The sequence below is a fragment of the Ascaphus truei genome, chromosome 4, assembly GCF_040206685.1.
Source record: "Ascaphus truei isolate aAscTru1 chromosome 4, aAscTru1.hap1, whole genome shotgun sequence".
NCBI lineage: Eukaryota > Metazoa > Chordata > Amphibia > Anura > Ascaphidae > Ascaphus > Ascaphus truei.
In genome coordinates, this window is record NC_134486.1 from 230,524,133 (window position 1) to 230,539,514 (window position 15,382).

At 39.1% G+C, this 15,382-nt stretch overlaps 1 protein-coding gene across 13 annotated transcripts in view; it reads left to right on the top strand.

Moving 5' to 3' along the window:
• ARID1B (AT-rich interaction domain 1B) overlaps window positions 1-15,382 on the top strand; it is a 398,185-nt gene that overhangs the window by 79,925 nt on the left and 302,878 nt on the right. For 8 of the 13 annotated variants that reach the window (XM_075596966.1, XM_075596968.1, XM_075596967.1 and 5 more), the window contains exon 3: window positions 11,032-11,178. The exons of the other annotated variants lie outside the window; for them this stretch is intronic. In XM_075596966.1, the coding sequence (XP_075453081.1) occupies window positions 11,032-11,178 (147 nt within the window). The remainder of the gene's footprint in view (window positions 1-11,031; window positions 11,179-15,382) is intronic. 13 annotated transcript variants of the gene reach the window in all.

The following is a 15,382-nucleotide window of genomic DNA, read 5'->3' on the forward strand; positions in this document are numbered from 1 at the left end:
ACGCGGGGGAGGGGAATCACAGCATATATGGTGGTATCGCTTTAATTTTACCATATAAATCTTTACACCAAGCAGCTAGCAGTAAATGGGGTTACTAATGATAAAAAATAGTAATAAAAACATTACTAGTAGAATAATAGCAGCCAAAGAATATTAGTAGGATTGAACCAATAAGAATTTTTTTATTTTGGTGTGCGCTTTTATTTGTATGTATTATTGTATTTATATACCACCAACAATGTACGTATCTCTTCACAACATAGACCTTCGAATACTTGGAAATATAATACAATAAGTGCATCAAACATAAAAGCACACAATAGGAAAAGGAACCCGTGCGCCCAATGAAACTGTGCCTACATTTTAAATTGCATACCAAAATGCTCATGTTTATTATACTCATTTTAGATTGAAAGGAAAGTGCACACGGATGATGCATCATGGTTATAAAGAGTAATGACCATTACATAAAATGCCCCCCACTTTAATTTGGACATCTTTATGTTTGGCACATTACAGAGTGTGCTTTGTTTCATTGGCCCCTAAAATGTTGTGAAGACATCCTGCCTAATGCTGGAGTATACTTTAGTCCCATTCATGGGAATGGAGCTGAACTTTTTCCCAGCGGAGGGGAGGGGTGGGGGGGAAGGAGAGAAGAGAGATGCATAGTATATAAGGCCATTGAGCTTGGATGCCCACTTCATTCTAAATGGCTTCATTCAGACAATGCACTATTTGCTTACCAACAAACTGAACAGATTGACACAAGTAACCATTCTCTCTGCTTTGAAAAATATTAGTTCTCTTGGACATTATCTTACTCTTTGCCAATGTGCGGTTTGATTTAAAGCAGCAGAACACGTGGAATGCCATTTTTAATGCATTTAATATACTGAGCATCCTTTGATTTCTATCGCAGGCTTAGCACACCTCTCCAGCAGTGCAAGATCTCTGCAACACTTTCCTGTTTGGGATAATTTGTTGCAAATGTTCCCAGCAGTTTGAGCTGCAAACTGTAACAATAGTCAGTATTACCTTTTGTAATATCAAGAAACGTTATAGCTGCTGAGTTTCACTGACTGAAGGACTGATTGAAACTATATGGCGGCCATTATGTTTGGAACACAATTAGGATTTTTACAGATTTATAACAGGAGCACCAACGATTGCCAGCTTAAGTAATAAAGAAAAGACCCTGATGAAGTATCTGTTTATACGAAACGCGTTGGAAATAGATTGTGTGCTATTTCTCTTTGTCATTCTATACCCCAGGGGAGCGCAAACGTTTGCTGCTGTGCCCCCTGTCTTCCCTGCCTGGATGCTCGCGCCCCCCCACGCCCTTCCTTAGACCTGCATCAAATGATGCTGCGGGGTCATGTGACACGCGTCACAGAGCGCCTGAACCTAGGTAAATATAGCGTTGCAGAGGCCTCACGCGATACCCCGGCATTTAATTTAAATGCCTTGGGAGAGAGCACAGGGGCCTCTGGAACCGCCTGCGCCCCCCCAGAAAAATCTGCCACCCCCTGTGGTGTGCCTCCTAGTTTGCGCATCGCTGCTCTATATTTAGCCTTTGTAGCGGTTATTTAGCACAATGAATCCACTTAGAAGACCAGGTTTATTTTTATCTAACAATTACAGCTGTGGTGTAACTCAGGTGACTTTACCACCTCAAAGACTGTGTCATGTTGAGCCTAACGCTGAGCGGGTGCATTCCCTAACCGAATGTGATGTATGTCCAACGGACAGCGGGCGTCTGGTTGCAGTGACGATCAGAGGTGGAGTGCCATCAGAGACTGAACTTAACTTTCTCCACACTGGGAGTGTGACTGCTTCATCGAGCTGAAAGCGGGTGCCTTCCCTATCTGCGTTCCATTCACTCGGAGTGGAACATTCATTACTCTGCTTCACAACCTGCCAATTTCTTCAAAGAGCAGTTCGTGACTTACATGGGAGACCTGGTAACACTGAATCTATTCTAATGCAACATTGCTACCTTTATATGCAGCACTGTTCTATGTAGCACTGTTCATGTTCTATGTGGCATAGTCCATGTGCTGTTTATAATATACACACACCGGAACCCCGTTATAATGTGGTGCTCGGGGTCCACATAATGAGACCGCGTTATAACCGGGATGGCACAATGGCTGCCACGCGAGGACTTAACTGGCATCTACAGCTCTCTACTCTCTGTGTCCGTCCGTCTGTCTGTCCGTCCGTCCGTCCGCCCGCAATAAAGCATTGAATGTTATAATATTTTTAAAAAAAACAACCTTGGAGATGTTTTTAAATCAGGAGCCACGTTCAGATTGTGCTATAACGGAGTTGAGCTGTATATACATTTTTATATGTTCTATTGTAATTTTTTATATGTTCTACTAAAATTCATTATGTGAATCCTTGCACGGGTATTTTCTTTATTATCCTCCTCTCTTATTGATGTCATTTTGTAAAATAGTCTATAATAAATTGTTTATCCTAATTAGAAGTGGCACCATTAGTTTTGAGCGCACCTATACCTCTTTTTTTTTTTTTTTTTTTAACCCAGTTTAACTAAGAATGTAGAATTATGCATTGTTGGATGCTTTACATATACAAATTAGAAGAACAGAGGGGGGGGGGGGGGAGTAGTTTTGCTGCGTTACAGCTTTATACCTGCATGTTTACACACACAATGTGAATGTTTTGCTGCTTTACAGCTTTATACCTGCATGTTTACACACACACTATGCGAATGTTTTGCTGCGTTACAGCTTTATACCTGCATGTTTACACACAATGTGAATGTTTTGCTGCGTTACAGCTTTATACCTGCATGTTTACACACAATGTGAATGTTTTGCTGCGTTACAGCTTTATACCTGCATGTTTACACACAATGTGAATGTTTTGCTGCTTTACAGCTTTATACCTGCATGTTTACACACACAATGTGAATGTTTTGCTGCGTTACAGCTTTATACCTGCATGTTTACACACACAATGTGAATGTTTTGCTGCGTTACAGCTTTATACCTGCATGTTTACACACACAATGTGAATGTTTTGCTGCTTTACAGCTTTATACCTGCATGTTTACACACACAATGTGAATGTTTTGCTGCTTTACAGCTTTATACCTGCATGTTTACACACACACAATGTGAATGTTTTGCTGCTTTACAGCTTTATACCTGCATGTTTACACACACACAATGTGAATGTTTTGCTGCTTTACAGCTTTATACCTTCATGTTTACACCCACAACGTGAATGTTTTGCTGCTTTACAGCTTTATACCTGCATGTTTACACACACAATATGAATGTTTTGCTGCGTTACAGCTTTATACCTGCATGTTTACACACACAATGTGAATGTTTTGCTGCTTTACAGCTTTATACCTGCATGTTTATACACACACAATGTGAATGTTTTGCTGCTTTACAGCTTTATACCTGCATGTTTACACCCACAACGTGAATGTTTTGCTGCTTTACAGCTTTATACCTGCATGTTTACACACACAATGTGAATGTTTTGCTGCTTTACAGCTTTATACCTGCATGTTTACACACACAATATGAATGTTTTGCTGCGTTACAGCTTTATACCTGCATGTTTACACACACAATGTGAATGTTTTGCTGCTTTACAGCTTTATACCTGCATGTTTACACACACGCAATGTGAATGTTTTGCTGCTTTACAGCTTTATACCTGCATGTTTACACCCACAACGTGAATGTTTTGCTGCTTTACAGCTTTATACCTGCATGTTTACACACACAATGTGAATGTTTTGCTGCTTTACAGCTTTATACCTGCATGTTTACACACACAATATGAATGTTTTGCTGCGTTACAGCTTTATACCTGCATGTTTACACACACAATGTGAATGTTTTGCTGCTTTACAGCTTTATACCTGCATGTTTACACACACAATGTGAATGTTTTGCTGCTTTACAGCTTTATACCTGCATGTTTACACACACAATATGAATGTTTTGCTGCGTTACAGCTTTATACCTGCATGTTTACACACACAATGTGAATGTTTTGCTGCTTTACAGCTTTATACCTGCATGTTTACACACACACAATATGAATGTTTTGCATTTCTCACTTGAGTGTGTGTCACACTTTGGAAGGGAATGTCAATCCCTCTCCCTTTCAATACCAAAGGAATAATTGACTTTATTAATCAGAATTATTTAATTAACATGTTATTGTCTTAGAATCCCAAAATTTCAGCTATTTCTTTTATTTATTTTTGATTTTACAATTGGAATATCCCACCAGGGTTGCCAACTAGTCAACACTGGGAGGTGATGGGCAATGATATAATACAACTATGACACACAAACAAAGACTTCACATTTACTCAAGCAATAAATGAGAAGTTTTTGCTACAAAATCCTATAAGCTAGAGGTGGCATAAGATTTGTTGGCAACTCTAAAGATCTATGATAACCCTTCACTATATACACCAATGCTGCGTAGCGCTGTGTAACGAAAGCTGTGAGAGTTCATGCATTCTCCTTAGGGCATGGAAGGCCACTATTTGTAATAAAAAACAAATACCTACATTATTTATTCTGCTGGAGGTCCCAGCAACGTGTTATTCCACCAAGGTGTGCCAAGTCACTCTTGCACTTCAAATCTCCCCAAACAGTTTGTCAAGATGTTTGTGAACAATGTATTCTAGAGCATTTATATGACTAAAATGTGTCCCATCTTATGGTGTTAAAAGCTACATATCTCTCTCTATACGTGTATGTGTGCGTATATGTATGTATATATATACATGTGTATATGACATACACAAATATATATATACAGTGGTTGACAAATCAGCAAAAAATCTACTCGCCACACAAAAAAATCTACTCGCTACCTAGTACCAAACGTGTGCTGCTTGGGCCAATATTTACTCGCCCGGGGGTTAAATCCACTCGCCCGGGGCGAGCAAATGTATAGGTTTGTCGAACACTGTATGTATATATATATATATATATATATATATATATATATATTTGTGTATGTCTGCTTGTACATAATATACATAAATATATTGTACACAGTGTGTACTTTTTTTTTTAATACATATCTGTAGATGTCTTTATTTTGGGGCATACTGTTAACTATGATTATTACAATGCTTTAGGACAACATGCAGTTAGCAAGTATTATTCTTGAACGGCACAGCAATGTCGATATATACACCATGTTTCATAGGGTCAAACAATTGGCATAAATTGGTCAGACAATGATGACAAACGCACACATGATTACATGCTGCATGGGAGATGTAATACATGCCAGTGAATGTATTTTATATGGACAGATGGTATCCTTATAAACCAGTGACCGCACTGAATCACATAAAGCAGAAAGGACACGTTATGTTTTTTTGATCATGGCATTAAGATATCATCAACAATCGAAATTGAAGAAGGCTTTGCACCATCAGACTTGTAGAGAAAGCATCCAAACGGGCAACTTTGTTGAAAGTTAACTCTGTCGTCGTCAAAAATAAATGCATTGCTGATTGCTCCTTCTAATAGCAATATATATATATATATATATATATATATACATATATATATATATCTTATTGTTGAGTGGGAGACATTTACCATTCAACATTAAAACCAAAAAATGCACTTGAGTTTGTTTTTTTTAAATCTACCGGGTGTATTTTCTAATGGGTGCAATGCAGTTCTTTCTGTGTGTATAAATCGTTATAGCTAATACAATTTCTTGGTGCATGTAAAACATAAAAAAAATCAAACAATTTCATCTGATTCCCCCCCCCCCCCCTGTGTTTAATAAAAAAATTGTTTTGGTAGTTATGAGATACTTGAGCACTAAAAGGGTGTAGAGGAACAAATCATGTTACTAGTGTATATTCGTTCACTTGCAATTCTCCAGGCAAACTATAACACTCATATGTTGTGGCACTTCAATGTTACACATGCCCATGCTTCATTCATCTTTGAAGAGTGGAGGGTGATATATGAATGTGGGTAATAGGGGACCTCAAACATACAACTACAATTATACACTTCTGTGTTAACTCGGCAAGATGGTTGTAAATTAGGATACCATTTACTGTCAGTGTAAGAGCTGCGTTTTGGAATGCATAACAAAAATGAGCTTTAATGGAATGACCTGCAGCAGAAAGGCAAATGAGTTCCAGACCCAGAGAAAGGAAAGCAGTGAACATGGCACAGCAGTAATTTCTCATTGACTGTGCATTGCTCAGAGAAGGGGATGAAACACACGCGCACCGTGTTAAAATGCTTTTACCATGCCTGCCCTCTCTTTCACATCAGGTCAAAGCCATTCAATTTATCACTTTCTTGAATAGGGAAAAGGTGGCAGCGTTTCATAGTTAATTTACCATTTTCATAGGTTGCAAAGTAAGCTGGATGTGTGAAGTGGGAAGAGCAAGCAGAAAGGATTAAATGGTGTGTTGGCGGTAAAGGGGGAAAAAGTAATCTTTTTAATAGAAAGGTTTAACAAAGACTGACAGCTTTTGTAAAATGACATGATAGCATTAAGAGGATCGTTATAAAAACATCTTTAATAAGGTTATGGGTAGTTCTCATAGGATGTCAGTTAATGGCCAGTTTAGGGTTGATTAAAGCTCAGAGCTCTGTCCACATCTGCTGTTTCATTACAATGCTAATTACATTCCCTATTCATTTGGGTGAGTTCGGATGCAATTTAGGATTTAATGGAAAAGCAGAGAAAGGTACGAGGTTTGAGCCTCAAAGAGCACAAAATCCATCTGTTCGATAAGTGGCGCCCACGAAGCCCTCGTACAATATCACTTAGATTGTAAGCTCTTCAGTGCAGGGTCTCCCTTTGCCGTACTTTATTATTTGCGTGTTGCTCTGGTCTCCATTGTTTGTACTCTATTTACCTTTTTTTTCTCTCTAATTTTGCAAAAGCGCTGTGTACAATGTTGGCGCTAAATAAATAAATTGATGCATACATGTAGAAATATATAGGTACAGATGAAGCCAGACTTAATGGTCCCATTGCCGGAAAGACCCGCAGATTTCTGACCGTGGCATCCCCTTGCAAATGGCCATGTCTCCGTGGGGACGGGGTCCAATTCGGAAGAACGAGCCCACCCCCACCACGTCTCTGGACCCTGCAGAGTTTTGCTTTTCGTCCGTACTGTCCGGGGACAGTAAATAGGGCTACATCTGTACATAGAGATTGAGTGTAATAAAAGGACCCCTTCACACATCTAGCCCATATTTCTGTCTCCTGTAACACCCCAGATCCAGTGAGATTCTTATTGTTCTTTCATGTTTAGGATTCCTTTGTGTATTTGTATTACGTTTCCTTGAAGTTATTCCTGGGTTTTTTTTCTATTTTGATTTCAATTAAGCAATAGTGGTAAATAATGTTACATCTATTAGTTTTTGTTTAAAACAGATTTTAAAAAGACACAATTTTTTAAGTACATACAGTACAGCTGCTACAACATTATAGCCAAAGTGGAGATGAAAGTTTCAAGTATTTGCGAATTTCTTTATTTAGTCAGAGCCAAGTTGATACTTGCTAATTAAGTAATTGGTGTGAAATAGACTAAGAAAAATAAACACAATTATTAGTTTGTATTAAGATACCAGCCAGCACCAGTATTTCCAACGATAAGTGACTGAAAATATGTCTGCCCTTAATCAGTTATGGGTAAGATGTTCTTCATTAATTCGTTAACTATTATCAACTTAGCTGATCATGTTTCTCTCTGCTAATTATCATTTGTCACTCAAGTAAAACTAACAAATTGAACAAAAAAAAACCAGTATATTCAGGCATAAATTAAAATATGTTTAATGTTCTGTCAAAGTATTGCAGTCTATTTAACACTGGTTTAAGTGTTATCCTAACTGCCTAAAATAATACCGCAGAGTTGCTACTGAAATATGATATACCAAAACGAAACATATGGGTACTTAGCAGTGACTGATGTGTGTTACTCAAGCATATGGGTGTTCGTGCATGTAAAAATGTCTGTGACTTTAAAACGAATAGTCATTAATTAGAAACTAATAATCTAAGAAAAAAAAAGCTAACCCAAATGGCTACATAAATATAAAACCTACCAGGGTTTAAAAAAAAAATGCATTACTGTTTGACCGTGAAATTGAAATGTTTTACTCGTACCTCCGAACCAAAATTCAGAGGTGGGGTAATATGATTTCTCCTCACTTCGTGGATGTAGATAGCATAAAGTAGATGGTGTGTGTACAGGGATACCCCGGTTTAAGGACACTCGCTTTAAGTACACTCGCGAGTAAGGACATATCGCCCAATAGGCAAACAGCAGCTCATGCATGCGCCTGTCGGCACGTCATGAACAGCAGTACCGTCTCCCTACTTGTACTGAAGCTGTGCGCAAGCAGGGAAACTATAGAGCCTGTTACACACGTGTTATTTACATCAGTTATGCACGTATATGACGATTGCTGTACAGTACATGCATCGATAAGTGGAAAAAAGGCAGTGCTTCACTTTAAGTACATTTTCGCTTTACATACATCCCCTGGTCCCATTGCGTACGTTAATGCGGGGTATGCCTGTAATTAGGGTATATAACCACTACATTCATAATGTTAAGTAATATTTTTTTTAATGAATCTGTTTTCATGTTACTGAATTCCAAAGAGTCTAGTCTTGACACCAGGGATGAATTATCTGAAGTTTATGCATGACTAGTAAATGCAGTATCAGGGTTCTAATATGTAAATGCTATACATTGCTGTCATTACACCAGCAAAGTTATTTGACGTATTAAAAGATTGTTCCTCCTGACAATAATAAAACTGACTACGAACGTGTACAGGCATTGGGAAAATCCCATCATCTTCTTGAACTGGTGTGCAATCCTTGGGCATTTACAACATAGCAGAAGTCTTTCCCTCCTCCTTGTGAATCTACCGATATCCATTATCTGCTGTCCAATGTTCTACTCCTGAGAGAAGGAATAAGGGCCATCTTGGACTTCTCTTCTACCAACTTACACAGTTAAATGTATTCAATTTGTATATATACAGTAAGGATAGTTAGAGAAGAGTCTTCTCTGCCAGTGCTCAAAGTGGAATAAATGGCTTCTCTTAGGAAATGGTTTAATAGCTATATAGCCTAATTATTCGTTTCAAATGCACCATTTGTTGTTAGAGGATCCAGGAAATGTATAGAGAGTAAAACTGTATTAAGGTCAAATATGCTCAAAATTGGGGGTGTGGGTAACACATAGAAAAGGGATGTCAAGGGAACCTAAATAAACTAGGGACCCTGACCCCTATCTAAATAATAACTCCAACAGCCCTTAGAGCTAGACCATAAGAATAAAATACAGTGTCAAAGACAAGTACTCACGACCCTTGTACATAAGGTCCTTCTGGTTCTGGCATGCTCTCAGCCCAACATATGTGAAGTAGGAAATCACCCTGGATAGGGGGAAAGATGCATAGTTTTATTTGATCTGTTTAAAGTTTTTTTTTTCCTGAACTGCAAGTACTTAATGTACACACGTTGCACTGCATAATATATATATATATATATATATATATATATATATATATATATATATATATAAAAATAAATAATATTGTTGCTGTTTTGTATTTAGGAACAAAAAAAGGCAATATTCTTAACTATATAAATATTCGTCTTGCTCCCCGTATCAAGCAATTATGTGTTTAGGTACATATGATCGCAAAGGTCATTCTAGATTAACTTCTCAAGACCCTGCCATAGCAGATATACGCATTGAAAATAACTTAGCTTTGTATTCTATAGCGATAGATGTGGTCTGTGCCTTTTACCAAAATGGTTCCTGACTGAAATGAGGATGGACAATCATATACTTTTCCAAAATGTGCACTGTTCATTAAGTTCTTTGGGCCATACCTTGCTTTTCTTGCCTTGTGCTTTTCCATTTGATGCACTTGTGTTATTTTACCCATACGTTTTTTGCACTATATAAATGTAAAAAATATATTAAAAATGTGGGTGCTAAAAATCAGAGCAAAAACTAACACACACTTGCACTGTGGAAATGTCCGACTAAGCTTGCACCATTTATGCTGCAGAAGAAAGCAGATAACGTCCCAATTTTGGACGAAAGATACTCTCGAAGATTATGTATGGTCATTGGTATATAATTCAGTACAGCAGTAAAATCGTAAACAAGTAGGTTTTTAATCCTGATCTTTCTTGTTGTGATTTGATGTTCTTGTGATTTTGTTTCTAATGTTAAATTTGGATCTGCTCTTATTGGTCCTTAATGGTTTGTGTGGCTGCAACGAAAAACATTTTGTGTTAAGTACATTTTAGTATCTGATGGCATTGGGATTTACAACATATTGACTGAGTGAACAGCTACAGTATTTATCCGGGGCCAAAGGCAACCAAGAATCACTCATAATGTTACTTCTTTAAGTGGTGTTTTGCACTGTAAAGAATATTTCTGGAACATCCCTTTTTTGAATGCTGGCACTGTCCACGTATTCCTCTGAAGGGGGCTTTCACAGCACTGATTCGTTACGAGGTTCTATGTAACATGAGTTAAGTATTCTGTTTGACTGCTTGTCAATCAACTGTTGATCCATACAACCCACTCACCCCCATTACATCAGTCTCATTATGTATGCTCATCCCTTTCAGAATGCCAAGTAGGATATAGGGACAATGTGTTTGGAAAGGGATTGCTTAATTTTTGTTTTGTTACTCATTCAGTAATATTACAAAAAAAGAAAATGAAACAGCTAGCAATTTAACACTGAGCTAAAAAGTATTTCAAAATGCTAATCGAAATAAAGCTGTGTAAACATTTCACTGCTATATTTTCACTTTGGGATAAATGTTACCTCATGACTCTTCTAGAATCAGTTAATCCTCCTCTCGCCTGTAGTTGGGTTTAGTGTGGTCCACTATGATGGAGCTCATCTGAACTACGAGTGATACTTTTGGTCCACCCTCCTGACTCGTGTGTACTTTGCTTGGCTCTTCTAACAGATGCCGCCTCAGTACGGTCAGCAAGGTGTAAGTGGCTACTGCCAACAAGGCCAACAGCCATATTACAACCAGCAGTCGCAGCCTCAGTATCCGCAGCCCCAGGCTCAGTACCTGTCGCAAGCCCAACAACGGTATCAACCCCAGCAGGTAAGCACAGATAGCCACTGCTCACAGCACAAGGGTTACTTCTGTCAGACAAAAAAATCCACATGTGTGCGTACATTATGGTGTGTGTACATTATGGTGTGCGTACATTATGGTGTGCGTACATTATGGTGTGCGTACATTATGGTGTGTGTACATTATGGGGTGTGTTCATTATGTATATTGGTCAACAAGAAGCTCTGGCCAAAGTGTGTGCACTGCAGTGAAAGAGCAAAGAATGAAAATGGTTTCCTAAATGTCATTCAAATTTACAATCTATATCATTTGGATGTATCGGCTGGTAGGATGATTTGGTTGAAATGATCAGCATAATAATGCATTGCTATATTTGCATATGCTTTGGTGCATTATCAAGTTGGAAGCAAATTGCATGCAAACGTTTTTAGTTGATACTTAAAAACCCAGAATGATGACTTTTTTTGGTGTGTTTTCCTTTGTTTTAAAATTGATTTATATATGCTGCAATTTTAATATTATTTGTTTCTACTGTAGCCAGGCCCAGGGTGAATTATATATTTTTATATTTAGGAGGCAGACGGGTACTCCTTTTTGGCCGCCAGCCACCCTCATCTGCTCTCCGTCCCTGCTCCGAAGCTGAATAAGCCCTACTTCCTCACAGGAATACCCGGCCTACCCGCATTTCAATGGTCACAGGGAGGGGAATGCTTTATTTTTTGTCCTTCGGTCTTGAAAAATCTTTAGACACCACAAACCTATGGATGTACATGTCGTAAGCACAACATGGCATTGTTTTGTTTATCCTACAACTCGCCAAAAATGCAATAATTAATATGAATGACGTTCAAATAATCATCTAGGACTCAAACGAAAGATGATGTTTTTTGTTGTTGTTTATGTAGTAGAAAATTAGCTTCAATTGTAAAGCATTTAAATCTACCAGTGTGTAGTTACCCAAACATGCAAGGCCATAAAGAAAAGTTGGCCTCTCTATGGTAACCAGATCTCTGTAATGCAGGGGTGGCCAACTCCAGTCCTCAAGGGCCACCAACAGGCCAGGTATTGAGATATCCCTGCTTCAGCACAGGTGCTGCCTTGGCTCAATCAGTAGCTCAGTCAGAATGACTGTGCAGCACCTGTACTAAAGCAGGATACCCTTAAACCTGACTTATTGGGGGCCCTGGGGACTGGAGTTGGCCTCTCCTGGTCTAATGTAATGCAAAATACTTTTTGAACCTCAGTATTGTGTTTCAGAAAGATTGAGCAAAAAAGGTCGCTTTCACTTAATTTGTGGTATGAGTTAAGGACCATCTTGGGAAATGTAAGAAATCTATTGTAATAGTGAAAATAGATCAATATCTGAACAGACCCAGTGGAATCCTCACTAATAAATCTTGTGTTTGACTACTTACTGTATTTAATTATAATTGTACTATTGCAATTGACTATTTAACATTGAAATTGGTGGCAATTGATGACTATTACCAAACGTAGTATTCCATTCCCTCTATCTGCTTTGCAACTTTAGACATTACCATTTTTCACCCTTATGTAAGCTAAAGATGTTTGTGGCCAAGTAACTACGATACTGTAGTTTCCTCACTAACTTTTCTGGGAATGTGCTCCATGCATCCACAACTCTCTAAGTAAATAAGTCCTTTTACCCGAGTAGCTCTCTCTGCTTCAATGTACGGCTTCTTGTACTATAGCTTTTCTCTGAAAAAGACTCCCCATATATCTTGTCTGTACCTTTGAGTCTTTTAACTTAATGCATGAAAATGTTGGGGTCTTTTAGTGATACAAAATAGTATTTGATGTCCATCAAAAATTCTTATTTGCTGTTCTGTTGGTGCTTAAAACTGAGTTACATGATTCAATTAGTTCATGTCTCGCAAGTAAGGCTGCGCTTAGTGACGCGCCGCGGCAAAAACAATGCAAAAACAGCGCCGCGGCAAAACAAATGCATTGCCGCCGTCGCGTGCGCTTACAGTAAGCGCGACGCAACGGATTGGTCGCGATCGCTGGAAGTCATCCCTATTTGGTTTTCCAGCGACTATCGCCTGACCGTCGCGTCGCCGGCGCCGGCACTATAAGCGCAGCCTTAAACGCTTTGCAATATTTCTAAATGGTCACCTCTGTAATTGCTTCCTAGCTACTTCCTTACAAGGTGTGCGTGGGCTCTGTAAGGCACCCATGATATCTAAAAACCTGCTCAATCAAAGCTTGTAGAAATCTGCACTTCCACTTAACTGATCTAGAAATATTTTATCTAAACAAATTGCCCCCTTGCTATTTTTTCCCCCATCCTGATTGAATTTACACCAACGGGTTATGTCAAGTGCGCTACTTTAATTTAATAACATAAAATAACATTTACTAAAAATTGTCCGCAAAAAAAAGAATCCACACAATCATATACTGTAGTAGCACAAACAGATAACATCTTCACCCTTTACGTGAAGATACTGTATGTACTTGTAAGGGGTATGTAATGCAAGTTAAAGAACCATAAATGCAATGGCACACAGAGGATTTGGTGGAAACCTTTCAAAGGTAGATTTGATCACTTTTTAGGAAGTTGAGGGAGAGTAATATGCAGTGTCAGGATGTTTGAGTTCTTGGTGACAACATGAGGTGGCATCTGTCAACGCTTGTTAATTTTTGGACTGTTGTAAGTGAGAAAATCCATCCAGTTACATTGCAGCTAGTGCTTCTTCTCTTGATATTACAAGAGATGGTTGAATTGATTAGCAAGTGTGATCTTGTAATTAAGGTAGTGGAATATTAGCCCTTAAACTAAGGTTTTTAGTACCAGCTCTAGCATATACAACATTGTAGCTTGGGATCGTGTGATTTGTCATCTTTAATATTATGCTAAAAATTTTGTTCATCTATAAAAGTAAAAGTTCCCCATGCGTGTTTCAGTCCCCGTCGGGAAACACAAAATGGTGGTTTAAATCCCATACGTGACACGTGCCAATAGGAAGCTGCAACGTCATCCTATTGGCTCGTGTGATGCAGGGGGAAAAAACAGGAAGTGCCTTTGCCAGTAAGTATTGTGGGAAGCAGGGCTTCCTGGAGCTGAAAATATTGCGGTTCAACTCTGGGTACTAATTCAGGGGTTTGGAACCTTTTTTCTGCCAAGGGCCATTTGGATATTTATAACATCGTTCGCGGGCCATACAGACACAGACAGGCACACAGATCCCCCCCCTACCTCTGGTAGTTGCTGCTGCTGCTGGGGGGATTGTGTAGGGCGACTGCTGGGGTAAGTGTGGAGACTGCTGCGGGAGGAGTGTGGGGGAAGTACGTGGCTGCTGGGGATCGTGTAGGGCTGCCGGCGCCTCACACCACCTCCCGATCGGGCGCGCGGCGGCCATTTTTTTAAAAATTAGCGTGACCCCGGTTATAGCAGTTGCTTTAGCAGGGCCAGCCAGACCAAATGATTTCGGTGGCCTTATATGGCCCTCGGGCCTGACGTTCCCCACCCCTGTACTAATTGGTTCCCATGCTGATCAAAATTAAAAAGGGGGGGATGGGGGAGTGAGGTCTGCTGCTTTAAAATACATTGGTATTGCTGAGCTTCCATTTCTGATAGCTGGAAGTAGTTGCATTATTGCTAGAAGCAAATTGTGCAGGAAGCGAATGCCTGCTGAATACTGCATTTCTGGCGTGCACATTTTGGTTGGCCTCCTAACCAGCTGCAGATTGAAGAGTGGATGTCCTCTTATTACATACATTACTGCATGAAAAAGGAGATAAATTAAAGGATGTGTAAAAAAATAAACATCTCCTTTTACCTGTATTGCTTCAAAACCAACTCTAAATCATGCTCGGTCATATATTTACCAAGCTGGGTTACTCAATAAGACAACTTTGTGTGCCCGAATCAGCCATAAGGATGTCTTGTGGTGTCAGAAGTTGTGTTATGGAATAGCACCGCTAAGTGAACAAGGGCCTCCCGGTCAGATAAACCTTCCCTGGTCTGTATCTGAGCCACCAGTTAATATGTATGAGGTCCTTGCTTTTTTTTGTGTGTGCAGTCCCATGTAGGACAAAAAGAACACAGAGACACAGGAAGACAGAGACACACACGTTGTATGTGTTCTATCTTTTAAAATCCCTTCTGGATGCGGTCTTGGAAATCTTGGTAAACTGAGCTATGGTTTGAGTTCCCTGTTCTTTACTTCTCTTTTTCTTGGCTGTCTGTCTGTAATATGTCTACTCA